We start from the raw sequence: 27,522 nt of genomic DNA, 5'->3' as shown, positions 1-27,522 counted from the left end.
TTTCCTTCAAAACTTTCCTTAAAATTTGCGTCATCTTATTAGTTTCTCCTTATAAGAAATGACAAAAAATAGTAAAAATGACTAAATAGGAAACACGTTTCAAACCCTATAAAATCTGTAAACTTCAGGGCCCTCAAGACGGTAAATGCACGGTGAGCGAACGGGAAAATGGTAAAGCAGAACGTTTCAGGAACTGTATCTGAGCGATGCAACACAGTGGATAAAATCAAGGTGATCAACGCAATTTAAGGTACTGTAAATGTATCCCCAACATCTAATTCAAATACCTGTAGATAAATTTGTGCGAAACAGGGCGATGTTTGAAGCTTTATTTAGTGCAAGTATTCACACTTATTTACATCTTGTTGAGTTCGGTAGATGTATGTCGGCCTTCATGAAACATGGTGTTAATCATTTCCATTGATGTTGGCTGCTGCACAATGTTACATACCTGCAATAATTTAGCCCTATCCGATTTATTTTATTCTGACGTTTTCGGGATAGGGCTACAATTCCACAGGATTTCCGTAATGGTGCAAAATAATTTTATGAATAACCGATGATAAGCTCCGTGTATTAGTCCCAAATTTTGTTTACACTAAAAGGAGTACCAACTTTGTGCTCGGACATGTCTAATGGCATGGCCAAAATTACCAATCTCCATGCGTATGCACGTGTGCACGTGTGGTTCATTTTGATTAGATAATACTGAAGTTTCCTAAGAATGAAACGAATTAAATGTGTGTGTACTGAAATGACCATAACTTTCTAATTATTAATCGTAGACTGATTTAAAAACATTTGTGCTATAGGTTTACAATATACACGCCTAATGAATGATGCAAACCATAGATACTAAATCAAATTTACGTGTATTGTAATTTTTAATCTATTTTATCAGGTATTATTCTGCAACATTTTCAACAATGAAATGTATGCGGTGGATATGTTTGTGGACCACGTACTAAGTCCAACAGTTAAAATCACACACACACACACACACACACACACACACACACACACACACACACACGAAAAGACGCAAGTTCAATTTTGATTGGGTAATATCTAAATAACCTTAAAACTTAGTATCAATGGGGAAAATATGGAATTATATTGACATCATTGGTACGTACTACAAATACTAAGAATGTTAGATACTACAACTTTTCTAAATGCGGGGTGGGGGGGGGGGGACTTATGACGGTCTCCCGTTACAATTATAGAACTATCATTACTTTTGGCTTACTATATGGATGGAGGCCTATACATACTTCTTTACATTAATATTACTTTTCACTCACTGTGTTTTCTGTAAGCCGTGTTGTTGATGATGTAAATATCACAGTGTGGGTGGAGACCTACACAGGATCTCACGATGTCAGGTCTCGCGTTTTGCCAGTCTCTCCATAGCCACTTGACGTGTTGTACACTGCCCCGTGATCCGCCTCTATTTTGTACACACTCCCCAGTCTGCTGTAAATCCTCTAAAAACGCCCCTCGTTTATCATCACTCATGCGTATTTTACTTAGAGGGATGTTCACTGAATAATATATAAACAGGTTTTAATTAATGCTATATTTAACAGCTTTGAAATGATCATTAAGAATAAAAGTATCGTGAATTATTGTCCTAACTTAAATCACATGACGTCATATATGCATGTACATATACAGTGTTTATCAGTCAATGTGTCTGGTTGTACAGACTGTATGTATATTTCTTTGTTTATACTGCAAGTTAGTCAAATAGTACAGGTCATTATAATTGTTTATGTCTCATTGATCTGAAATCTACAAAAGCATATTAGGGCCGCAGCAGTATTTATTTTTTTTAGTTTGTTATAACAAATTAATGATTTGTTACATGCATAAGAGATTACTAATTTGATATAACAAATCAGTCATTTTTTATAAGAAATTACTAATTTGTTTTAACAAATTATCAATTTATTATTTCAAATTGCTAATTTGTTATAACAGACTATCAATTGGTTATTTCAAGTTACTAAATTGATATTTAAAATCATTAATTTAACAAAAGGCCCGAATGCTTTATTGGTAACCTGAGCATTAGTTAAAAGTATCACTACTGCAAAATACTATGAAATCGATACTAATTTTCCTGGTTGCATATTTAAGCTGCCTAAATTGTAATTTCTATTCATATTATATTTAGCTTTTGTAGATTAGCTCAGACTCAGGCGATCTTTAAGGCCCATGAACCTCTTGTTTTGCTTTATTGCCACTTTAGTTACTACTGTGAATTATTGTAACTTATAAAGCCTTCTGGTACATAATGCTAGATTTGATATTGAGCACATAACTTTCAGTTTGCAGGAATCCCATTTTGAAAATGTATGCATGTTCTTGATTGAAAAGTTTTTGTACCGGTGGTATTTCACATTTTTTCCTTAAAATATCGATGAATAATTATACCTTCCCTTCCCAGAAAGGGGACATATTGTTTCAGTGTGAATTCTTCTTTTTCCGCTTCCCATACTAAGTTTGTCCAGGCCATAGCTTTTTTGTCATTTGACATAGATCTTTGATATGTGGAGACTATGGAGATAAAATTCACGATTGTCTATTATGATCTTTTGTCGTTGATATTGATACTCTATTGACTTTGTTATAACAAATTAATAATTTAAAATAACACATTAGTATATATATAATTTGTTTTAACAGATTAATAAATTTTTTAACGGATTAATAATTTGTTATAACAGATTGATAATTTGTTATAACATATTAATAATTTGTTATAACAGATTAACAATTTTTCATAACAGATTAATAATTTGGTAAAACAGACTAGTGATTTGTTATAACAAATTAGTAATTTATTATAACAGATTAGCAATTTGTTATAACAGATTAGTAATTTGTTATAACAGATTAGTAATTTGTTATAACAGATTAGTAATTTGTGTTATAACAGATTAGTAATCTGTTATAACAAATTATCAATCTGTTATAACAAATTATTAATTTGTTGTAACAAACTAAAAAAGGATACTGCTGCGACCCTAAGATGCTTCAGTAGAAACCAATCAATAAAAGATCTACAATTAACATCGCTAAAAAGAAAGTAGAATTCACATGACTGTATATAGACTTCTGGGTGTAGATCACTAAACGGTTCATTTACTTCATACTTACAGAACTGTGACACTTCATCACAGATAGTCGTGTCCTCCATGGTGACGTGGGTCAGTGTGTTCATCTGTAGACGGCGTATGAGTAAGGAATCACAGCCCGAGTTCTCACTAATGACACATTTCTCTCCAGGCTTCCTGGTGTATCCACGTGATCTCAGATACCTCACTGCTGTAGTATAACTGGAGAAACGATACAAGGGGTACAGTGTAGCCCTGATCACTATACTACGTTCTGTAATACAGTACATAGTCTCGTCCTCGGCGTCCTCAGTGATGTGTACTCTGTCCTGATGCCGAAGAAATCCACGTGACTTCAGTCCGTCCAGAGTCCGTTGTTCCTCCTCACTTGTTATTTGGTCCTTACTGTACATCACCTCTCGTATCATATTAAGAATGTCGAGACGGTCTGTATCAGTAAAGTCGGGGGTACCGTAGTCAGAGCACAGAAAACAGAATAACACGGACATCTCGTCATGAGACAGGGAGAACTGGTCTGGAAATGTAAAATGATACAGTAATACAAGGTCGTTCACATGTTCCATATACTAATTTTGATAATAATAAAAAAAAAATGACATGAGAGAAATACTACACAACTTCCACCGGACTGAGGGATCAGAGATTTGAATTATCATCCTCATCACACTAACATGGAGGACTTTAAAGCTTAGCAGATTCTATCAAATACATCTACATGGGTTTCCAATCAAATTGTTTAGGGACTCTGACTGATGTTTCTGTTCTATTTTGAATTAACAATTTCATGCAGCTTTTCAAAAGTAAAAAAACAACAAAAACTGTTTTATTGTATTTCAAAACGTTTTGATTATTAATAAGCATTACTAAGAAATGTTCTAAACATGCTTCTGGGGTCATACATTACAAACTCACTTGAATGAAGCAGTTTGTAAAAATATTTCCCCAACATTTTCAAAATGGTATAAACATTTTTAAGAAAACTGTATAACGTGGGATTACATCCCCTTGCGGTTCTTTACTTCCATTTCATTCTGTTTGACATCATTGAACAGAAATCAGAACGACCTGTGGTATCACGAGAACTGACGTGTATAAATCGCTATGTAGATTTCAGATAACTGGACAAGGATATAATACATGACTGAATATATACCAGCAAGACGAAAAAATTGTGATGATTGCAAAAATAATGACCAATGGAACTTTTACCATGTTTTATTTCGTTAGCTGCCGACCTTTACAATAATATGATAAACTCAAGAGTCCTGCATCATTGTCACATTCATGGATACAACCCCCCCCCCCCCCCCCCCCCCTGGGATTGTGTAATAAGGAAATAAATCTTCAAAACAGCTCCTTTAATCATTGAAGAAAATAAAACATACTTAGGCATTTGAGGGCAAGAAGGAGTGAACTTTTTACCACTTCATAAAATTTTCAGGATTAAAATTGTAGTGGAAACCAGCTGATGATGATGCCCAACTTCATAACAAAAAGAAAAAAAAAAGAAAGAAAAAAAAAAACAGTTGGTGCAGAAGAGGGGTCTGCCTTCTTTTTCAGTGGAAAAAAATACCGAAAAGAGCAAATTCCTTTTAAAGGCCACCACATCTTATGTACTAAATTTCTCATATCATTTGTACTTGCCAGATACAAAAGCTTCTGGCTTCCGGAAGTTTCATCTCCGTGACTCCCGGAAGTATGGAGGCAGACTGCATCATGATAATGGCTAATCTCGTTTTATAACATTAATGAAAATATACATGTAATCTCAGCATTATTTGTATATTTCTTTTAGATTCGATTGAGTAGTTGATTAGCTGCTGATATGTAGACATGTAGATTGCCGGGTTTGTGATTTTATTAGCTAAATCACCAGTATAGTAAAACATCATTTTCTCATAAGAAAAAACTGAAAGTATTTTCTTTCGTCTCCAGTAGAACAAAAGCACAATGGGTTTTTTTTCCAGAACCACATAGAATTTTTGGCCCAGTGGTTTTTGAGAAGAAGATTTTAAAGATTATCCCTATATATTCGCTTATAAAACTTCGATCCCCTATTGTGCCCTATGCCACGTCGGGGGCCATGACTTTGACAAACTTCAATCCATTATGTCAGAAAGATGCTAAGTGAATTTAAAATTGTTCTTGAAACGACATTTGAGCATTTGTAATAAACACGAATACCCGCATCGATATACGAAATATCGCATGACAGTGATGGATCAAATGTAAACAGACGAAAGTTTTTTCCTGCTTTGCTGTTTATATAACATTCAGTATGATAAAACAAATATTGCACATAGTTGAGGGCAACATTGAAAATGTTCACCCCTCGAGAAACCATTGTCAACCTCGTTTCGACTCGGTTGACAATGGTTTTCTCGGGGTGAAAATTTCCAATCTTACCCTCAACTGAATGCAATATTTATACATCATTGCATGATAGTGAGGGAAATATGAAGATTTATTCACACCAAAAAATCATATTGCCCGAGGAAAATATTTTTCTTGAATGAATAAATCTTATTATACTTTCATGTAAAATACTGATTGGTCAGGAAGCATTTGAAAAAAAAATATTGTTACCCTCTGAGAACAGAAAGCACGCGCCCCAGTGTGATAATATCTAGCAACGGGTAACAGTAATTGACAACGGGTGATATTATAAGAAAAAAATATCACATGCGTCATGCGCGTACGGTTTGCCGTAGATTGTTAGACAACGTCGTTTGAGCTACGCCTCGGTTGACAATGGTTTCCTCGGGTGGAAATTTCAATGTTACCCTCAACTACATGCAATATCTATATAATATCTCGCGAACATTCATGCAATAAATTGTTTATCATACCGAAACAAAGCAAGACTACAAAAGTGAATTTGAAATTGGAACCCGCTCATCTATACAATGCATAGCTGAGCGGACTCCAATTTGAAATGCACGTTTGAGTCTTGCTTTGTTTCGGTATGATAAACAATTTATTGCATGAATGTTCGGGAGATATGAGGATTTATTCACCCCAAAAAAATCATATAATTATATTATCATCCCTGGCACATGACTGTCTAGACCAATCAGATTACGCGTTGCATAAAATTCTCATGCTGAGGTATAATAATACATGCACATTACTTTGGAAATTTGACATAACCATTGCCATCACCATTACTCCTGGAATAAATGATCAGTGAGTGAGAGAATGCTATTGAAGTTGGTCATGTTATCAAATCCTATAACGCCCGAATTGAATTTCAATTTCATTAGTACTGTCATATAAGGAAGTGCATTGGCAAATGTAAATATTTTTATTTGTGTTCTTACTGATCTTCCATGATTATGTAGCAGGTGACCGAAAAAACGATCGTAGAACACCAAATATAGTTCGTTAGAGTTTTATCGAATAAAAAGTCAGGGACAATATCAAAGAGAATATAAGATATAGATATTCAATTGAAAAGGTTAAAAAAAAAAAAAGACGAAACAGGTGTAAAATAAAGGTAATTTAGAGCGTAAAGTTAACTGAAATGAAGACAAGAAGCGCGGAGTAAACTACATCCGTGATGTGATTTGGTCGCGATCAGCGATGGAGAAACTGGCGTTGGTCTAGTCTTCTAAGTTGAAAACGCAATTGTTGAACACAGATTTCGACAGAAATTCAAAAGATCTGAGAGAATGGATGGAGAATATGATGGGTCAAGTTAACATTAAGCTCTTAGTCAGGTTTATGGAAAAAAATAACGGCATGTTCATCGTTAGGACACGCGGTTGTAGCCATGCAGGAGAAGATTCGAGACAGTAGAACAAATTTAGACAAAGTGCAGGTAGGTTGCTTCTCTTATTTACCTTCAGTGTGTGAGAGAGAAAATAAAAACGAACTGATGGAGTTTTTGTTTCACTTGAGAGATTTCTGTTGTAGGATTTTACTGAAGACTCGCACAGGACCCTGGCATGAACAAAATTTTTCGAGCCTCGAAACCAGCCTCGCTTATGATCATGCCGAGTCATAGCCGTGATGGCAGTTGCTAGGAAACAACAGGTTAACCTATCATCATAAAGTAGATAGGCTTCTAACTCTGCCTACATTTTTTTCGCTTCCAATATCATAGAACTTTATTTTATAAATTCGCCATGCAGAAGTTGCAATTCGGGCATATTTGCAGACGGTATTTAAAACTGTATAAAATGAAACAACAGAACGGTATGTTTAATGTTTCTTTTATATAAATTGATGAAATTCTTGTTTGTTTACAAAAACTCTGTATAAATATCCTGCTGTATTTGTTTCTGTTATGATGCCATTGCAGTGGCGGATCCAGGGTTTACGAAAGGGTGTGTGTGAAACTCAAGTCTTAGCCAAAATACTCAGCCATTTTGGGTGCCAATCTGGAATTTTGCTCACACTATTTCTATTATTTAAATTTGTGGCGAAAAGAGGAGGGGGGTCCTAAATCCGCCACTGCGTTGCATAAGCAGGAAGTCGGGTGAAAATATAGGAACTGACTTTTGAAGCGGTGATTGTATTCATACGCAAGAAAAGATTGTTCACGTGACCAACTTCATGTTACACGAAATTGAATCTCAATTTCATTAGTACTGTCATATAAGAAAGTGCATTGGCAAATATAAATATTTTAAAGCAAAGGTATGTTTTATCACTTACAAGATATTGTAGATATCATAATTAATTTATAGATCAGACCAGTTTGGTGTCATCTGTAAATATTGTTCACTCGAGCCTATTCCCATTGTATACAGGTATAGCGTTATCTCTCTTTATATAGTAGCCCCCCCCCCCCCTTAAAATTTTCAAATTTAAGGTAAATCGTGGTATTTTATTTAGAAAAATATACTAAACGATAAAAGGTAATTGGGCAGGATGTACATGTGTATATATACATGTATAAATATAAATATTCAGACACCGTAGTATCGAGGAGGGGTTGCCCTTCCACTTTAAGGGGGGGGGGGGGGGGTGATGCCGACCATTTCCTTGCTATGGGAACAACTTGACCAGCCTGATGACACTTCATCTTTTATCAAATTTATAAAATATATAATATATGCGTTGTGATGATTAATTGTTACTAAAAGTTTATATTAGTATTGACGTACTATGTTTAGGAATTTCATGATTAGGAAAACTGGAGTATAACCGTAAGGTGATGTAGATACCTCTCTCTCTCTCTCTCTCTCTCTCTCTCTCTCTCTCTCTCTCTCTCTGTCTGTGTCTCTCTCTCTCTCTCTATCTCTCTCTCTCTCATGTCAAGGTGTTCTGGATAGGCCTGGCCCACACATTGAATTCTTAAATCGTCGGGCAGGGGTGGGGTAGGGGTGTTATCCTTCGCTACATGGGTTCAATTCATAATTGTAAGCCTATCTTTTTTCTCATTCAATGCTACTATCAAGGATAAGGGGGAGTGTTTCACTCAATATATCCTTATTCGCATATGAAAATAAGTACCAGGGAAAAGCAGTTAAATATACCACATTGTCTATACATTTTTCAAACTTCCCAAAGTCCGTTCTAGATTTAGACTGAATGTCGGTGCATACAATGGCATGCCCCCTGACTGATGTAATTTCCATTTATCAAAGATGAACACTATATGAAGAGAGAGAGAGAGAGAGAGAGAGAGAGAGAGAGAGAGAGCTACTCTTTGTTGACCATTTAGGGGAATGTAAAGATATCAACACGGACGCATTTTTGTGAGGTTTTTAAATACATTTGCTATATGAAATATACCATCTGAAGTTATATGCATATTACTTGACGTGTTTTGCTGTACCCAAGAAAACGATATCCCCTTCATGCAACATAAATTTGTATCGTTTAGTACATGTACATTTACCACACTTTATTCAATATATTTTGTAAATACCCACAGCAGGCAGACATATTTTATTCGTATGTACTGCAACTGTAACATGTATATTGCATACACATGTAAGCAGACCTGTTATATAGTCTTTCATGTACATGGCATAACAAGTAATTTTATCCGACTCAATCGACGTTTTTAATCGAAGTGTTTATATTTATGACTAAAAAAAGGGGGGGGGGAGAGAAAGAAAAAAAAAACAGGAAAAAGAAAATTCAAGAGTCATTTTATTTTCCATATTTCATTTGAATAGGAGGACATCGAACAGCATCTTCGAAAATATGATTGCGTTCTACTCAACAATTTTGGACAAATACATGCATTACTTTCCTCACTCTAATTAACACAAAATTCTTCCGCAAAATGTCTATGACCACGATAGAGTTACATGAAAATGAATAATGTATTTTCCATAGCATGCCAGTTTTCAATACTCTTTGATATCAATGAGTATTTTTATATAAAAAGTTAAAATTGTAACTTTTAGAAAAATATTCTAGAAGAATCAGGGGACTTTAAATCCTATAAGGTCGATGACGTCGTTTCGAAAAAGCGACCGTCGAAAGATAGCGTCAAAGTTAACAATGCAATATTGTAACGTTATTTTCTCAATTTCAGCAACAAGTAGATGGTACATGTTATATTTGAATGAAATGAGAAAATTATCACCTTTCTACCTGCAAAATATGATCGGGTTTTGAAGCGCGGCCAATTTTGGCCAATAACGTCCCTTGTCCTTTCTTCCACTCCCGGAGAAATAAATGACAAAATCTTTGATTTCTTGAATTACTTTATTGGGAGAACTTAATGTTTTCCAAAAATCCTCAAAATTGACGTCATTTTATTAATTTCACCTTATAAAACAAGATAGAAAATAGTACAAATGACTAAATAGGAGACATATTTCAAGCTATATAAAAACAGTAAAATCTAGGAGCCTCCAGGGGCTTCGTCTCAAGGCGGCCCCCAGCTTCATAAAGTCCACCCCCCCCCCCCCATAACCGCATTTCCTGGATCCGCCCCTGATAGATCACCCATGTAATACAATAATCGTATATTGGTTGTATATTAGTATTTATTTGAAATTATGGTATTCATGTTTTATATAGCATATTACTTAAAATTGTTAAACATTGTTGTTATAAGGTTTCGTCAATGAACAAGTCGTGCATTGGTAACTCCTGAATAAACGTCTTGTCGAGAACCCAAACAGGTGTTCCTGTTATTACTTTAAGGGATCGAGAAACCTGTTACAAATTGGCGCCTACGTTGGGACAAGATGATTCTGAAGAGGAGATGCAAGTTTGACATGTCGTTCTATAAACATTTGGAGCCATCTACAGACAACCGATTCCGGAGTGGGGTACCCTGTGTGAGCTCAAGTGAAACTTTTCAATTAATTTGTGGTTGTTGTGCTTTATATGTGTACATGGTACCCATTATGCCAATATGGATTGGTAGAACGACAGATCAGCTGATCAGTGAGTTTTTTTCTTCTTTTTCCATTGTCTATTTTGAAATAGATCTGCAGATCAAAATTGTCTGTTTCTTGGTTACCAATAACCTAGCTGTTAGATTAACTAGATTGCAGAGTTGTTTACTTTAGAAATGTCATGTTATTGTAATTAGTAGAGAATTTGTAATATTAGCAGGTGGTTAGAGAGCGCAGAGTTAAAGAGTTTCTTTCTGCACTATATCCCTACCCGTCCCTATTGCAGGTTTATATATATACTAATACTCATATCAAAGTGAAGATAACCAACAGTGATCAATCTCATAACTCCTACAAACAATACAAAATAGATAGTTGGGCAAACACGGACCCCTGGACACACCAGAGGTGGGATCAGGTGCCTAGGAGGAGTAAGCATCCCCTGTTGACCGGTCACGCCCGCCGTGAGCCCTATATCCTGATCAGGTAAACGGAGTTATCCGCAGTCAAAATCAGTGTGCCAAGAACGGCTTAACAATCGGTATGAAGCACGTCAGACAGCATTTGACCCAATGCGAGGTTGTATTGACGAACTAGATCGTTATAACGACCATATACAGTAATTTGCGAAATGCAGACTTCAATCGAGACTGTTGAAATTCCTGTACCATCAACTTGTTTGTCAGTAGCTTACCTCGATTTCAAAACTGACTATACGCAGAACAAGCTCTTGCATATCGAATCAGTTGAGATATATAAACACCATATGCAGGTGATAATAGAATATTGCTACACAAATATGGGAAGTTGACGACGGAGAAGCTGAAATAATCCCGTTTGTCATATAGTTGAGTTGTCAGTTTGCCGTTAATGTCTACTTTCAATAAAATATCTAGGTATGAAGCAGAAGTGGACGACTCTGTGGTGTCCTTTATTTCGAGCTCACAGGGATATATCAATTCGACATATGAATGAAAGCTATCATTGTTAATAGACAAAACGTCATCGATATATCTAAAAGTCGAATTGAAGGCCACAGCGAGATATTTGTTTCTTCTCACTTAGAAGATTTTGAATAAATTCTGCTTCATATGAATATAAAAACAGGTCAACTAACAAAGGAGCACAATTCGTGCCCATGGGAATTTCAACATACTGTTGGAAGACCTGATCACCAAAGACCACGAAGATATTGTCAATGAGGAACTCTAGCATATTTTTTATTTCAACTTCAGAGTACTTGTGCGTGGAATCAGAGTGGTGTTTAACAAAGTAAGTTTTTGAATGACTGATCACTAGATATGAATATTTCTGTTTTCCGTTTTTGTTGAAGAAGTAACTGTCTATGATGTCAAAAAGTCTAGTCTTTAATTTATCGTGAGGAATCGTCGTGTATAGTGTTGAAAAGTCATAGGTTTTAATGCTATTGATTTGGGGGAAATTCTGTGATTTCAAGTTTACCAAAAGTTCTTTAGAATTTTTTAGAATCCACATTTGATTAACACCACTTCTGACATATGTAGTCGAACAGTAAGTTTGAAGTTTCTCCTTCACAGTTGTTAACATTTTCGTGAGGAGCAAAAATAGGGGCTTAGTAGAACACTTACTGGATCCAGCAATGTATCTTTGTTTGTAAGGGTTTTTATGTAGTTTAGGAATCCAGTATAGGTACGGTAACTCATATTCATTCGACCCATTGACTGGAATATTAAAACTGATTCTATGTAACTATCAAAATTCAGTGGCCACGGTATGTCACAGATTTTTATGAAACTTTGTGTGTAACAATATTATGATAGATATAAAACAAAAAGGACATGCAAAGGTTTGACTTAGCAACGGTTGCCATGGAAACCGATCCTCTAACAACAGCTGGACAAGATATGCACATGTATGTTATATTTTGAATAATAAAAAATTAAACGCTATTGTTTATAAAAACAACAATTGTAAAAATTATTTTGAGCTAGGTTCTAGCTTTTAGAAATTTTTTTGTATTTATTTAATCCTTGAAAACAATAGAAATAATTATTTTTATGATGTATAAGGGTTTGATATATGTAATTTTTAGAGAGGGATAAAATATATTTGCCCAGTCATTTGGTGTAAACTCACATGCTAGTAAAATGTATTGAATCTTACTTTAAAAAAGTACAGAAACACATTTGTGGAGAAACCAAAGGTAAACACATAAACCAGTAGTTTCCTCTGGTGCACAAACCAAAATACACCAGAAAGAGTTATTGCCCTTTGTAACACTCTCTTGTATTGGAGATATGAACAGCCTTCATTTGTTTTCAGTATGGCAGGAGGTGAAAATTGAGTTTTTATTCAATTTGTTCTTCAGAGGTTTATCAATATCAGATGCTCTTTGTTCACTTAATTCACTACCACGATCTTTATCTTCAATTGTGCTAAAGGATTCCGGTTTATTTCATGGAATACAAATCCGTTTGATCTTTGCCATAGTCACCGGACTCTAGCATCCAATCGTCTACGTATTCGTAGAAAAAGTAATTGTTGTGGAATTTAACGCTTTATTGCATCACATCCGACTAAAAAAATGACCAGGGAAACAGAAGGCTGACAGACATATTCATAGAAAATATGAAAAAGCCCTGCCTGTTGCCGTGTTGGAACTTGTATTGACGTAAGTATTCTATTTGATTTAGAATCCAAATTCTAAAGTAAAGGCTGAATAAAATGTATCAGAAAATTTGGCTTTTAGTAAACATATGAAAACCCCAATTTATTTTATACTGCCAGCCAGGCTAGTCAGCTATAGTGGTATACATGTAAACTGAACATTGTAAGTAGTCCTGTCATTTACCATGTTTACTGCATGGGTGTACAATATAGAATACTAGTTAAGTATGTCCCCAACCTAACATTCACTCAGGGAGTTTCCTTTCACATTTACACAGAGTTCAGGATCGGTAAAAATTGGGGAATACTTATAAAATCATGTTTCATGTGGAAATTTTCAAAAGGACTAGGCTTAATTTATGTAATCCTAAGTGATGACCTCTCTCTCTCTCCCTCCCCCCCCCTCTCTCTCTCTCTCTCTCTCTCTCTCTCTCTCTCTCTCTCTCTCTCTCTGACTGTCAAGTTTACAATAAAAACAAACATGTGAATGCCTGTGTGCATTCTAGATAAAGATTGTTAAAATCATATATATTGGTGAGCCAGGCTACTTTCAAGTTTGTTTACCTGTGGTAACCCCCACTAATATGTGATCGTTCTAATCTACAGAAGAAATCACACAAATACTATTATGATTTAAAGTTTTCTCATCTCTGTAATTATGAACTTTAGGACACTTGATTTGGAAAAATTAAATGATGAAAAATTGATGATTTTGAATTGGGTCCTGTAACTGGGCCCTCAAATTTTAATACATGTAGGTCCTGTCAACTGAAGTAAATCAAAAAATATTAAATGTAAATTGTAAATATTCAAATACTTTTGAATTCTTACTTTTTCATCCAATAATCACATATTTTGGCCAAAGTACATGACCACTATTTTATGTAATTAATGTGTGCTTTTCTGTGTTTCAGCTGTATGAGCATCATACTGTGCAACTCACCTAAAGATGGAGTTGACCAAGTTGCTGACTTTGAGGAGGTAAATATTCAGCATTAATACATACACATTGAATACATAATTTGAAATTCAAATTTTGAATCCCAGTATTATAAATCCTAAAACAAATTAATAGATGTGGGGAATGTGGTACATTGGGTTTAGTTTCTTGGTTATAGAGCCTGCATGGAAACTGAATTATCTAGAATAATCACAGGAGACCATCCATTTTTTATGCGACATGATGACTTGAAACGTTTTCATCACAACTTCCTAAAAAAAAAATTATTACTTCACTTAATTAGCATACTCAAAAAGACTAGTTGTTTTGTTGTCAATGACGCACATATATATGTACACATGTGTATGAGCTCAGTATCATTTGTAAAAATGATTAATTCTAATTAGGTCAATGTTGAGAATCACTCAAGTGACCTACATGTTGCTATTTGTGTGCGTCAGTCATCATAAGACGTTAATTGAACATTAATATTTTTTCTTGATAACCACCCTTCCAATTCTTTTCAAATTTCTTTTAAGCATCTTTGGGACAAGGGGAATTAACATAGATTGTAAATCTAAAGACTCTGGATTGACGGTACTTTTAAAAATGCTCTATACCAAAATTGAGAATTTTGTTTTAGAACCAGGGTTTGATTTCTTCAATTTTATGGAGAAAACTTTTTCAGATATACACTTCGTTAAATTGTAAAGTTGGGGAAGGGAGGGGGGGGGGGTTATAAGTGTATTTGACATTTATTTGTGTCCAAATTATGCAATTAATACTGAGGATTTCAGTAGTAGTCTGTTTTTAAAACAACAGACACCTAGAATTAAGAGCACAATGAAAGCATACATGTGATAAGGAGGGGGGGGGGGGGTTACTTCATAATAATGCCTGAAAATTCTTAACAAGTAAATTTTAACAAAAAATTTACATTAGAGATGCCAATTCAAGATAATTAACATGCTTTGTTTATTGGCATCTGGTGTACATTTAGCAACAAGTAGTGTTGTTCATTGTGAAACGATAAATTGATAATGTACATGTATGCGTTGGTTGTACATGTATATGTTTTAGGCATATCTTATTGCATGTTTTGTTGTGTTTGGTTGTCGAAAATATTGATAGAAATTAATAATGAAGAATTGCTGATATACTAAGGACATCATGATTCTGATCTAAAGAAATTGAGGACTAGTTAATATTTACATACTTTGTTACATCATGACCATACATTGCTTGCAAGAAAAACACACATGGGCCACATACATGTAATCAGTGACTAAGACATTTTGTTCAGTTATACTGTTTTCAAGTCATTACACTTAATTCTTAGAAAAATTCCTTAACTGGCAATTGATTGCAATCAGAAATTGCAAATTTTCTATTTATTCCTTACTTGACACCATCGAATGACAGTAATGTGATGCGCGCTCCCTGTAATCAGGGGGAAATAACTAGTATACATTGTGAAAAATGTAGCTCATTGATTATTCATATACGTTTGAAATATTTTATGGTTATACAAGATTTTTTACAATAACTATTGAAAAAGACTTGAACACAATTTATGTTCATGTTATGCATAAATCTTATTAAATCATTGACTCTGCAAAATATTATGACATCACAGGAGAGTGGAACTACCTTAAATAAAGCTGAATGCTTATGAAGGAAAAACAGAAAGGGGTACCAAAATTGCGAATTTCGAAAACACAGGGTTGTGAATGTGGGTCCAAAAGAGTCATATAGTGTATAACATGGATTTTGTAGCCCTTAGAGCTATAGTGATACTTTGATTTTTTTTTAAATTTGATTAATACTCAGGTAACCAATAAGGTTTGTGGACATCTTGTTAATTTATGAGTATTAACACTATTAATAGCTCTTCAATACAGCATAAACACATGAATACAAACTGTATCAAAACATAACATCCTTTAGGCCAATTCAACTTAATTAGTAAGATTATCATCCTGGGTCACCAAAAAGTATGGGGCAGACTGTGGGAAGATTTTATTTTATAATTTTTATTTTCTGAGAAATATATTGATGACAAACGAGTTTTTGTCAACAGAAGTGCATAATTTAATGCCAGATATATAAATCTATGTTATTTCACAGATGATTTTTGAGGAACGGGTGGGCGGGCATGATAATCTATCAACTAAGTAATTAATTAAGTGGTAAAATTACTATTCTAGCATCATGAATGATCTTGTACATGTAAATTTAGTTTAATCAAATTGAATTAGGTGTGTACTGTATGAAAATGTGAAAAATAAGATGAACTTTTCAATATTTGTTCAACATATTTTTTAGAACTTGAAGAGCAGAAGATGCATTCCATGACTCTTATGTGATATAGAAGACAAAGAAGAGCTCTTGAAAATGGGAAAAAACTGCGAGTTTTACAGTCAATGAACACACCTCACGACACAAGTCCATCCTGATTCAGTAAACTATTCTTCTAAGGAAACACCATGACTTAGTTAAGATCAAGTTTTGGTGTCAGAAGACTAATGTAACTAAAACATTGCAAAATTAACCTGCAAGTGTCTTATGTGACCCTGATGAATAAGGATTCATAACTGAACAGTTGAAGGAAAATCACTATTATAATGATTTTTAAAAAAAGATGATTGTGTTGTTTGGATAACATTGTGATCCATGTTTGTTGAATAAACAACTTTGCAAAAATGAGTTGTTCTGTGTTAATATTATAAATTTACTAATTACTGGTATGTCAACGTAGATTACAGTAACACTGAACAAACTTCAATAAATTTTAAAGTTTCATGCAGTTTCTGCAGTAGAAAATGACACCTATTGATTTTCTGGTCCAAAGGTCACCAGGTGCAATACAATACTCTGTACAATTGATGTCTGACCAGTTTCTTCAGAACCCTTTGATTGATAGTGATATTTCATACAGGGGTTGGTCACTGGTAGTATATGACCCCCATTGATTTTCAGGTCAAAAGATTAAAAATGGCACTCAGTGGCCGAGTGGTTGGAGCATAGCGTTCAAAATTACACGGCCTCAGTCGGCGCGGGTTCGAATCCCGCTCGCGCTGGTATTAAGTGAGAAAGTTTCCCAATTTACTTTTGGAAGGTCGGTGGTCTCTTCCCAGGTACATTGTATCTGGGTTCTCACTTTCACTAATAAACACTGGGCACCACCAGAAAACTGAAAAATTGTTGAGTGTGGCGGAAAATATCAATAAATCAATCAATTAAAAATTACTAGGTGCAATGTAGCTAGTACTCTATGCAATGGTGTCCCCCCAATATATTGGGCCTGTTGTTCAATTATGATATTTCATATGTTGGTTGGTTATGCATAGTAGATGACCCTAATGATTTCCAGGTCAAAGGTCAACAAATACAAGGCAGTACAATGAACAATTTATTGGTATCTACCCAATATCTTGAGAAGACTTTTTATAGTTATTGATAATAGTTTACATGACAATACAGTACATGTAATATAGCTCGTTTATGGAAATGATTCCAAAATCTACTTGGTGTTTGGGGAGGGGGGGGGGTCCTACTGGATTACAGTTTATGTTTACATGTTTTTTTTTAAATCACTCTAACTAATTTTTATTAATATGTTAAACTTCTCCATGTTTATTTTTGAAATATCAATTGCTCATATTGTTCATTTTAACTGGAAATGGTGTAGGTTGTATTATTTGTCATTAGTATGAATGTTTGGCAAAATGCCCAAATCTACAGTTTTCGTACTACAATAGATCAGTTGTACTACATTTCACCATTAATCTTTTTATATAAATTAGGAGTCTTTGATATGGACATCCTTTGATGACAGTTGATTATGCTGTATGTATTTTCCAAATTATCTAAATTCATCAACGAAATCCAACAAAAAATCCTGTTTTGGCAAAATGCCCAAATCTACAGTTTTCGTACTACAATAGATCTATTGCACTACGTTTCACCATTAATCTTTTTATATATATTAAGAGTCTTTGATATGGACATCCTTTGATGACAGTTGATTATGCTGTATGTATTTTCCAAATTATCTAAATTCATCAACGAAATCCAACCAAAAATCCCGTTTTGGCAAAATGCCCAAATCTACAGTTTTCATGCTACTACAGATCAATTGCATTACGTTTCACCATTAATCTTTTTATATATATTAAGAGTTTTTGATATGGACATCCTTTGATGGCAGTTGATTATGCTGTATGTATTTTCCAAATTATCTAAATTCATCAATGAAATCTAACAAAAAATCACTTTTTGGCAAAGTGCCAAATTATGATACATTGGTACAGCGGTCAGTAACACACTCTTTACCATAGGTGGATATAGATATCATAAATAAGGAGGGAATTGTATGGGGAATCGAGATTTATGGAGAAAATTAGTTGTCTTTTTCAATTTTTTATATACCACAAGGACAAAACATGGGCAAAACGGGCTGAATTTTGCAGTTCAATTAGCCCTCATAGACTGCTGTCGGTTTCCATGGCAACGGATGGTAGAAATTCGGTGGTGGGGTTGGAATTATGTAAGATGGTGCAAGTAAAGTTAATACTGTGAAAATCAAAGAAATCTGTGACATTGAGTGGCCAGACCCTATCTGATTTCTTTGATTTTTACATAGAATTGATCTTAAAATGTGTCTAAAACTGAAGCATGGTTTTGAAGAATTTCATCTTTTGAAAGGGCAGTTGGAGTATAAGTATGATTACCAAAAGTGGAATTAATGCCAAGTTCGTTGACAATACAGCTGTAATAATGAGCCTTACAAACAAAGACAATGTTGTTACTAGCTTTGTCAGCTGGAACCAAAACATATTCCTCATGTAACCTATCTAATTCTTTTATCACTTCTGGTTTACTAAACACAGAAGGACAGGTGGTACGTACTTTTGTTTTCATGTGTCTGATGCGGGATTTCAATATCCCTCTTATGCTTTTAACCCATTCTGACAATGTATCAAGTTCTTTTTCATATTAGCTCATCGTCTGGCATAATCTTCGACAGAACTCATAATATAAATGAAGTTCTGTCGCCAATTAAAAGACCGAGGTTCTCTGTATTTAGGACCTTTAAGAATAAGTGATCTGAGGTCCCCATTTTCAACTATATCAACATCATTGTGAATAGAAACTACTCTTTTGACTGATACAGGACAGTAGGACAGACCAGCCAGTGATTTATATTATTGGTGTGTATCTAAAGTTGGTTGGTTGAAGTTGTTGGCCAGAAAATTAGTCTTTTTGTTTCATTAGTTTGTCATTTTAAGGAATACATTTGAAATCCCTTGATTTTTACCCCAGTATCATCATTTAATTTTATTTCAAATTTGCTCATTACATATTTATATTGCCTTTTCTCGTTTTCACGAAATCGATAGGTTTCCGGATTTCTTTTCCGTTAAATTCATCGTGTTCGGTTTCTTTTAGTCATTTCCGATTTCGGTGGAGCTCGATATTCCGATCATTGCAAATACCGAAAGTTTAAATTGTAAACACGCGTTTGTTAATTTTTTTTCTAATTTCATTTACATTTCAACTTTATTTAGTCATTGTGTTTGTGTGTTCTTATTTTATTACAAAGTAATTCATCAGTATATTTTCTGATCTCAATCCAGCTTACATATATCGCAGATTGACGGGTAAATTCTTTTAAAAAAGTGTTTAAAGAGGTAAGCAGCTATCAACTGATATCTCGAGTTAATTTATTGAAGTTGTTTGTCGTCAGTTTATAGATGTGAAACATTTGAATATTACAGGATAGTCACTTTCTTGCATTCAATCATACATACCGGAAGTGCGCATTACTTTCACTTTACCTTAGGTATTCAAGTTTTGTAAAACGTTTATATCCTGAAGTTTATTGTTTATTTTAGATTAGCTTTTCCCCTGAATTTCTTTGGTTCATAAGAACTACCCTCTTCAGAAAATTATCCAAATTTATTGCCCTGTATTTATCATAGTCCAATCAATGACTACCCCCCTTTGGGCCTTGTTCATTCATTTGTATGTACAGATTATTTTGTGCAATTGTTTTACTTTGCTGTTTACCAGACCATATTCTAACCATGTCTACGGATAAGGACCCAACAGTAGAAGCCCCAGCAAACACTATGTCCAAAGAAGAAATTGAGCAACTGGTAAAGACTCTCTTAGCTATGAAAGTGAAACCCAAGGAAGATACACATGGGATCTTCTGCAATGGATGTCATCCATGGTAGGCGCAGATGTACCAGTACATGTAGTTGAATCTAGTGCAGTTAAATTAAGACAGAGCATTCAGTTCATACACATAGGGAGATAGGAGAGTACCATTTGCCCTATAAACAGCCCAAACACATCTCAACATTTTCTGATGATGGGAAGAGTAAGACATCGTACGGGCTTTTGCGGTATAAGGTTACATGTTTAATGAAGGAAGGACACTCTAAGGAAGCGATCATGATGGCAATAAAGAGATCATTGAAGGGAGAGCCTGCCAATGCATTGATGCGATTAGGATCTGTTGAGATGGTAGAGGAAATACTATTCAAGTTTGACAGTATATATGGTAGTGTACTAGAAACTGAAGATATCTTAGCAGAATTTTATAGTGCACGACAAAAGGATAATGAAGATTGTGCCACATGGAGTGTCAGGCTGGAATACCTGATTAATAAAGCCATCACGAAAGGAAACGTGTCTCCAGTTTCCGACAACGAAATGCAAGAACCATGTTTTACAAAGGACTACGACAGTATCTGAGAGACATAACGGGTCATCTTTTCCACACGACTTATGATTTTGACCGACTTAGGGTGGCGATAAGGAATGTTGAGACTGAGCATCAGCTAGCAGTAAGAACAAAGCATGCAACTGTTAAGGCTGCAACTACAACTAGCAATTATCGTGTTGATCAGTTGCAACTACAGCTCAATCAGCTATCTGCCCATGTGATGCAGTTGAGACAACCATATCCCCATAATCCATATTATATGGATTAATTATTATTATATTAGAAATGGTGAAAGTGAATTTGATCTCCATACCAAACCGACCGACGCCCATGTATATCTAATGCCATCCAGCTGTCACCCACATCACATTTTCAAGGTGTACCGAAAGGCCTCGCAATTCGTGCCAGACGAATTTGTTCCAGTGAGGAATCCTTTGAACGATAGGGTCAACAATTAAAGTCTAATTTATGCAAACGAGGTTACAAGCCGCTATATGTCACTTTGATGAGGTTAAAACAATTGACAGGTCTTCCAAATCGAACTAACACTGAATCGTCCCAGCCCTATTGACTATATTGTCAATTTCATAGAAACAATTCGCATCATGTTGAGTTTGTGTCGCACTTATTCAGCGTTGCACAGGATTTGCCATTGTTTTCAATAAAGACGCCAAAACACCTTTTTATGGTAATGTTTATTTTCTCGCTAGAGAGGGATAATCGCGTTTTAGTGAGAATATCTCGCTACAGGGGAAGTGTTCCCAACCTGTTCAATATTGAACAGCATTTTAATCAAATTATTATTGTGATCAGAAATAGATGCATACTAGTTTTGCTTCGCCCCTTGGGCCCCCACCAGGGCTTTGCCCTTGACACACCAGGGGCCTCAAGGCAGCCCCCAGATCCCCAGCCGGACTGATGGGGTATAATTTCAACCAGTCCGCAGAAAAATTTACCAGTCCAACAGAGTGTTCCAGAAATAATTAAACATATTTCGTTAATGTTATTAAAATGAAATTTAACTCAATATGCCTCTGAGTCAGACAATATTGTAACACTTAAATGTGGGATTTATATTTACAAATCAGATTCGTCTGATATCTACATATCAAAGCATGCTAATTGTGTGTATAAAATTTCATAAGTATAATTTCCAAAATGATGCTTTAGAAAATTAACCAGTCCCATCGGACTGACTAAAACAAATGTCAGTCAGTCCGCCAGACTTTTAACCAGTCACAGACTGACGGGCATATGTTAATTTCGAGCCCTGGATTGGACCTTTTGTGTCATGTTTTGTATATACACACAGCACATGCCATCCCCCTTTCGCCGTCATCGAGCCATATTCTCCCCTTCTTTCCACTTCGGTAAAAACAGACACTATCTTTTCGTTTGAAGTAACCCTTGCGTAGTTCAACTTCTTCTGGTTTAATTACATTTTGGAATTTGATACCTCAGGAATGTTTTGCAAAGTGGCAAAATCTCAACCAGAAATTAAACTTTGTTTATATTAAGACTCGGATTGGTTGGAAAGAAAAATGTTGATCAGACAATTACGGTCACCACGGAAATTTGGGGTGCCCACAAGCAAAGTATAGTCGCCAGTGCGAGTGGGTGAGCAGTAATTTGAAACCCTGATCCATGGTTTTTTCTTTTTCCAAGGAAAATTCACAAATGATAAAACTTGTGAGAACAAAGGAAAAAAGTCCAACAGGCAACGGACACGAATGAGTGATGAACATGTTAGGGATTGTTTCAAGATCTAAATTATAAATAGAAAACATTCTTTGCAATTTTTCTATTGCAACAGGGGTGTTGATCATGATCAGAACATTCTCCTGGGGAATCCAAAGTTTATCAGAATGTAGGTTTAAAACATTTAAATGATGAATATTAAAATCATAATAGAAATAAGGGAATAAAAAGAAATTTTGATAATGATAACATATGGTTTGCGTTTTTAAAATTAACAATACTATGAATTATTATGATTATAAACTGATGATGTGTGTTTGATGTCTTAAACTTGTTGGTAATGGACATTTTGATTTAATTGTTTGAGTTCAAACACAACTTAATTGTCAAGTGAAAATCAAGTAAAAAAAGACTTGATCTCTCATATTTTCTAGTTAGTTTTGTATCCTGGTACTTAAAAATTGATTTGAATGTGATAAATGTCTCAGCACTGTTAGAAAATAGTACATTTAGATCCAAGAAACAAACATTTTTATGAACATTCCAGCGTCATTACTATTTTCACAGTTTAGTCATGAAATAGACAACATATCCAGGGAAAATATATGAAAATTATGATGATTATAATGTCCAGACTAGTCTTGATTCAATTCTACTTTCATATATTAGATACATAATAATAATAATGATGATGATTGGTGTTATATAGCGCCTTTTCCAGCATGTATTAAGAAATTCATATTTCTATAGACCATTCAATAGATACAGGGATTTATTGATTGAAGCTCTTTTACTACTAGTAAAGGGTACCTTTCCCCCTTTGACAACAAATGAATATTTCTTCCGGGATCTAAGCAAAAATCCTTCGATTGTAAAATTAAACTACACAAAATTGTATTAGAATTTTAACAAAAATCAGTAAAATTATATTCTACATCATTTTCTTTAATTATCAAAGTTTCACAATATAGATAATATTCAGTAATCAATCAATGCATATGACTTTTTTTTAAATAGATATTATAATCTGAGGATGCCCCCATCCTACCCCTCCCCTGAAAGTTGATAATTGCATTGACCATCCATAATAACGTTGATATATAGACCAGGACATCAAATGGACACACTAATGACTGAGTGAGAAAGACTGTACATAAGTGTACCAAGGATGTTTATTCATAATCTGATGTCAGAGTGATCGCCAAAATCTTAAAGACCATATTGCCAAAATTCCTAGATCTATACTCTTTTTTTAGCTCACCTGAGCTGAAGGCTCGATCCAGTGAGCTTTTCTGATAAAAATGTGTTCGTTGTCTGTCATCGGTGGCGTCGTAAACTTTTCACATTTTCATCTTCTTCTTAAGAACCACTGGGCCAATTTCAACCAAACTTGCCACAAAGCATCCTTGGGTAAAGGGCTTTTACGTTTGTGCAAATGAAGGGCGATGTCCGTTTCAAAGGGGAGATATTCACAAAAATAGGGTGGGGTCATTTAAAAATCTTCTCAAGAGCCACCGTGCCAGAAAAGCTGAAATTTTCATGAAAGCTTCCTGACATAGTGCAGATTTAAGTTTGTTCAAATCATGGCCCCCAGGGGTTGGATGGGACCACAATAGGGGACCAAAGTTTTACATACAAATATATAGGATAAATCTTTAAAAATCTTCTTCTCAAGAACCACTGAGCCAGAAAAGCTGAAATTTTCATAAAAGCTTCCTGACATAGTGCAGATTTAAGTTTGTTCAAATCATGGCCCCCGGGGGTTGGATGGGACCACAATAGGGGATCAAAGTTTTACATACAAATATATAAGATAAATCTTTAAATATGAGCCAAGTGACTCAGGTGAGCGATATGGCCCTTGGGCCCCTTTTTAATGTTAGAAATGGACATGCATTGTTTACATCCTTCTCTTTGCTAGCCTGTTTTGATTTTTGAAAATGTGAAAATATGCTAGAACTGGTGACAGTTTGCACTTTAACGATTCAACTGTTAATTCATTTTCACACTTTTCAAGTCTCTGGTTGAATTATCATGATTATAAATTAATATTTATTAGCGGGAAGGGGGTGAAAATCCAACTAATTTGGAAACATTAGTACACATACATTTGGTTTCTCAGATAGCTTCTTGACATAGTTGAAATAATTATCTTTGTTGATATCATCAGAAACATATGCTTTTAAAATCAAAAGTGAAATATTAGAAAGCTTCCTGAGAGATAAAATGCAAAGTTTTTTTTTATTCAGTTTTGATTTTTTACTAACATCAATCTCTAGATAAACTGAAGTTGCACTCTGCTCTTTAAAAAAGGACTGCAATACATGGACCAATTTAAGGCATGTGTTTCTAACAGAGACTCAATATTTTTAGGTGAAATAAAACCGTTTTAAAAGATTTGTTTTAATCAATCTTGAAACATGCAAATTTTTCATTTTAAATCTTATTTCCTAGAGCTGTAATGATATGCCGAATGGATATACAATATTTATAGCTTTAACCTACCCCAGAATGAAGTGTCATCCTTGTTATAATTTGAACCTTAAAGGGACTGGTTCACAATTTTTGAAACAATTTTTATTTTTTATCTTAAGGTCACTTGAGTAAATTAAGGTGACCTATTGCAATACGCAATTTCCGAGTTGCCCAATAGTTCTTTCTCTTTGTGGACCTCTTACACACAGTGAAACGCAAAACATACTATGCTTATCGCTGCCTTCATAAGGCCGATTGTTAGACATCATGCAACCACCCAATCTGCAGGGAAACACAATATTATTAAGTTTATTGGTATTTAATAATAAATTAGCTCAAACAAAAATCGATAATCACCATTTTTCTTTGATTAAAATAACACTCGTACAGAGGAGGAAATAAAAATTAATATTTCTAATGGCCTAGCTAATTCAAACAAATATTATTCTTGATATGGTCAGTTTAATGTATACCAACGGCTGATATAAACAAAATTTACACATTCATTACTTTTATTTGTATTGACATAGCTAGTCTATAGTATATGTATACATCTTGTACCCATGCACCCAGTTGGATATCTCGGAAGTTGCGTATTGATTGTCTTCCATCTTAATTATGCATCGTCCAATTGTTTTTGAATTTGGTATGAAGCATCTTTGGGACAAGGGGGACATAAATTACAAATTTCAGGACTCCTGCACCCTTGGGGCCTTAGGGGCCTTAGGGGTGGGGCAAAACTGCCCAAAATTGACCAATTTCCAAACAAAATTCTATGCAACCGCACATGTGTAAAGAAAACTAAAATGCATAGTGATGTAGAGCAGGAAGGCCTCGATCTACCAAAATTGTCAATTTCATGAGCTGCGGGTTAGGAGCTCTGACTCCAGGGTTGGGCAAAACTTAGTATATATAGTGTTTATGTGTAAAACACTTAAATAACATCTTCTTTAGTGCTATTGATACTAAATTGAAACTAAATGGATATTTAGAAAGAGCAGGTATAGTCCTCTAGGGCTGAAACGATTCACCAAAGTATCGATATACTGTTCAATATGAACGCTCAATTCAATGTTCAATTCATTGCCTCGATTTTTGGTTCGATACGTTTAATGCAAACTGGTTCAGCGTCTGTGGAATACATAAGACTCGGCCTGCACTTATTATTTTTATGTGCATGAGAGAAAAAATAGTGCCGAATAAAGTTCAGAACGTTGTTTGCCTTGAGATTGCATGGTGAAAATAAATTAATGAACTTTATCAGTTTAAACTGCAGGTATCTTACCATTTGGCATTTTGGAAACATTTTCCTTTTAAAATCAAGATTTTGATTCTTAATAATTAATTTATACTTCGATGTTATTTTTGGTTTCTTCTGTAAGTTGTATCTTATTGAAAATAAAGAATTGTGGCATAAGTATAATTGCAATATGTATCGTATCGTGAAGGAACGTATCGTTTCAGCCCTATAGTCCTCTGTCAAAATTGTAAATTCGATGATCCCAGGAGTCAGGGGTTCTGACCCCAGGGTTGGGCCAAACTTAGTATATATACTATTTATGTGTTGATTTGCTGACACTGTATAAAATCTAAATGCATACTTAGGAATAGCAGAAAAGGAGGTACAAAGAATGCACAAGTACACAGCGGGGTTATTAGGTGTCCCGGGTAAAATAACAAGTAATAACAGCATATTCATATAAAAGTGAAATTCTTTCAAGCGCCGCATATTTTTAGTAAAAATCGTTTGTCAATACATAAACAAACAACGTATCACATGGGGAAATCCTTTGCTTACCTATTACGTCGTCATACAAGTGACGTAGAGCTATTTTTATCTGCTAGACTTTTAGTTGTTTATCCCCTCGGTACAGGTGAAAGATGCACTCAAATCATTTGCAGTTTGGGCTTGATATGTCGACATTGATATGATAAATTTAAAGAGTGATACGGATCAGTACAATACCATACGTCTCAAATATAGCAATTTCCATAATTTCACCTCAAATGTTGGGCATTTTCCACATTCACATCCAAATTGTATCTAAACGAGGCAAAAATTGTACCTTCCGTATCAAAATCTTAAATCTGCAACTATAGTTACCTTTCTGAATATGCCTTGATCGAAATAAAATACCATCATCTTTCACCTATACCGAGTCGATATGTACATGCGTTGGTTATCTTTATTCCAAATGACTTCGATACACATCGGGGGCAATATCAAGGTCACAAAGTGATGTAAAGATTACTTTACAGTCTTTCGTGCACATACTATATATAAAAATATGAGACATATATTATCGAAGAAAACTGAGAGGGGGGGGGGGGGGTCATCAGACAAACAGATTTAAACACATACAGCTTGAACACTAGATAACGGCAATAAATAACGAGAAAATATGACATTTTCCCCGCGATACAACTATAGACCTGTACGTCGTGACATACTTTTATATTGTGACGTCATATGTAGTATGAAGTGCACCGAGGTACATTTTGTGATGTTTGTTTTAACATTACTCGGGACACCTTAACCCTGCTGCGTATACCAAATTGGGTGTATTTTATCAC

At 34.8% G+C, this 27,522-nt stretch overlaps 1 protein-coding gene and 1 long non-coding RNA gene across 2 annotated transcripts in view; one reads left to right on the top strand and one right to left on the bottom strand.

Annotated features, from left to right (window-relative positions):
• LOC125676826 (uncharacterized) overlaps positions 1-27,522 on the bottom strand; it is a 157,825-nt gene that overhangs the window by 63,430 nt on the left and 66,873 nt on the right. The window contains exons 11-12 of the mRNA XM_056159787.1: positions 3,166-3,657; positions 1,305-1,544 (exon numbers count right to left, since the gene is read on the bottom strand). Of these exons, the coding sequence (XP_056015762.1) occupies positions 1,305-1,544; positions 3,166-3,657 (732 nt within the window). The remainder of the gene's footprint in view (positions 1-1,304; positions 1,545-3,165; positions 3,658-27,522) is intronic.
• LOC130053138 (uncharacterized) lies at positions 12,177-16,775 on the top strand. The gene is made up of 3 exons (XR_008801630.1): positions 12,177-13,103; positions 14,014-14,080; positions 16,365-16,775. It is a non-coding gene; the product is annotated as an uncharacterized LOC130053138 (long non-coding RNA).

The sequence above is a fragment of the Ostrea edulis genome, chromosome 3 (assembly GCF_947568905.1).
Source record: "Ostrea edulis chromosome 3, xbOstEdul1.1, whole genome shotgun sequence".
Classification (NCBI taxonomy): Eukaryota; Metazoa; Mollusca; class Bivalvia; order Ostreida; family Ostreidae; genus Ostrea; species Ostrea edulis.
The sequence above is the reverse complement of the archived record's forward strand: the minus strand, read 5'-3'. Positions and strand labels throughout refer to the sequence as shown.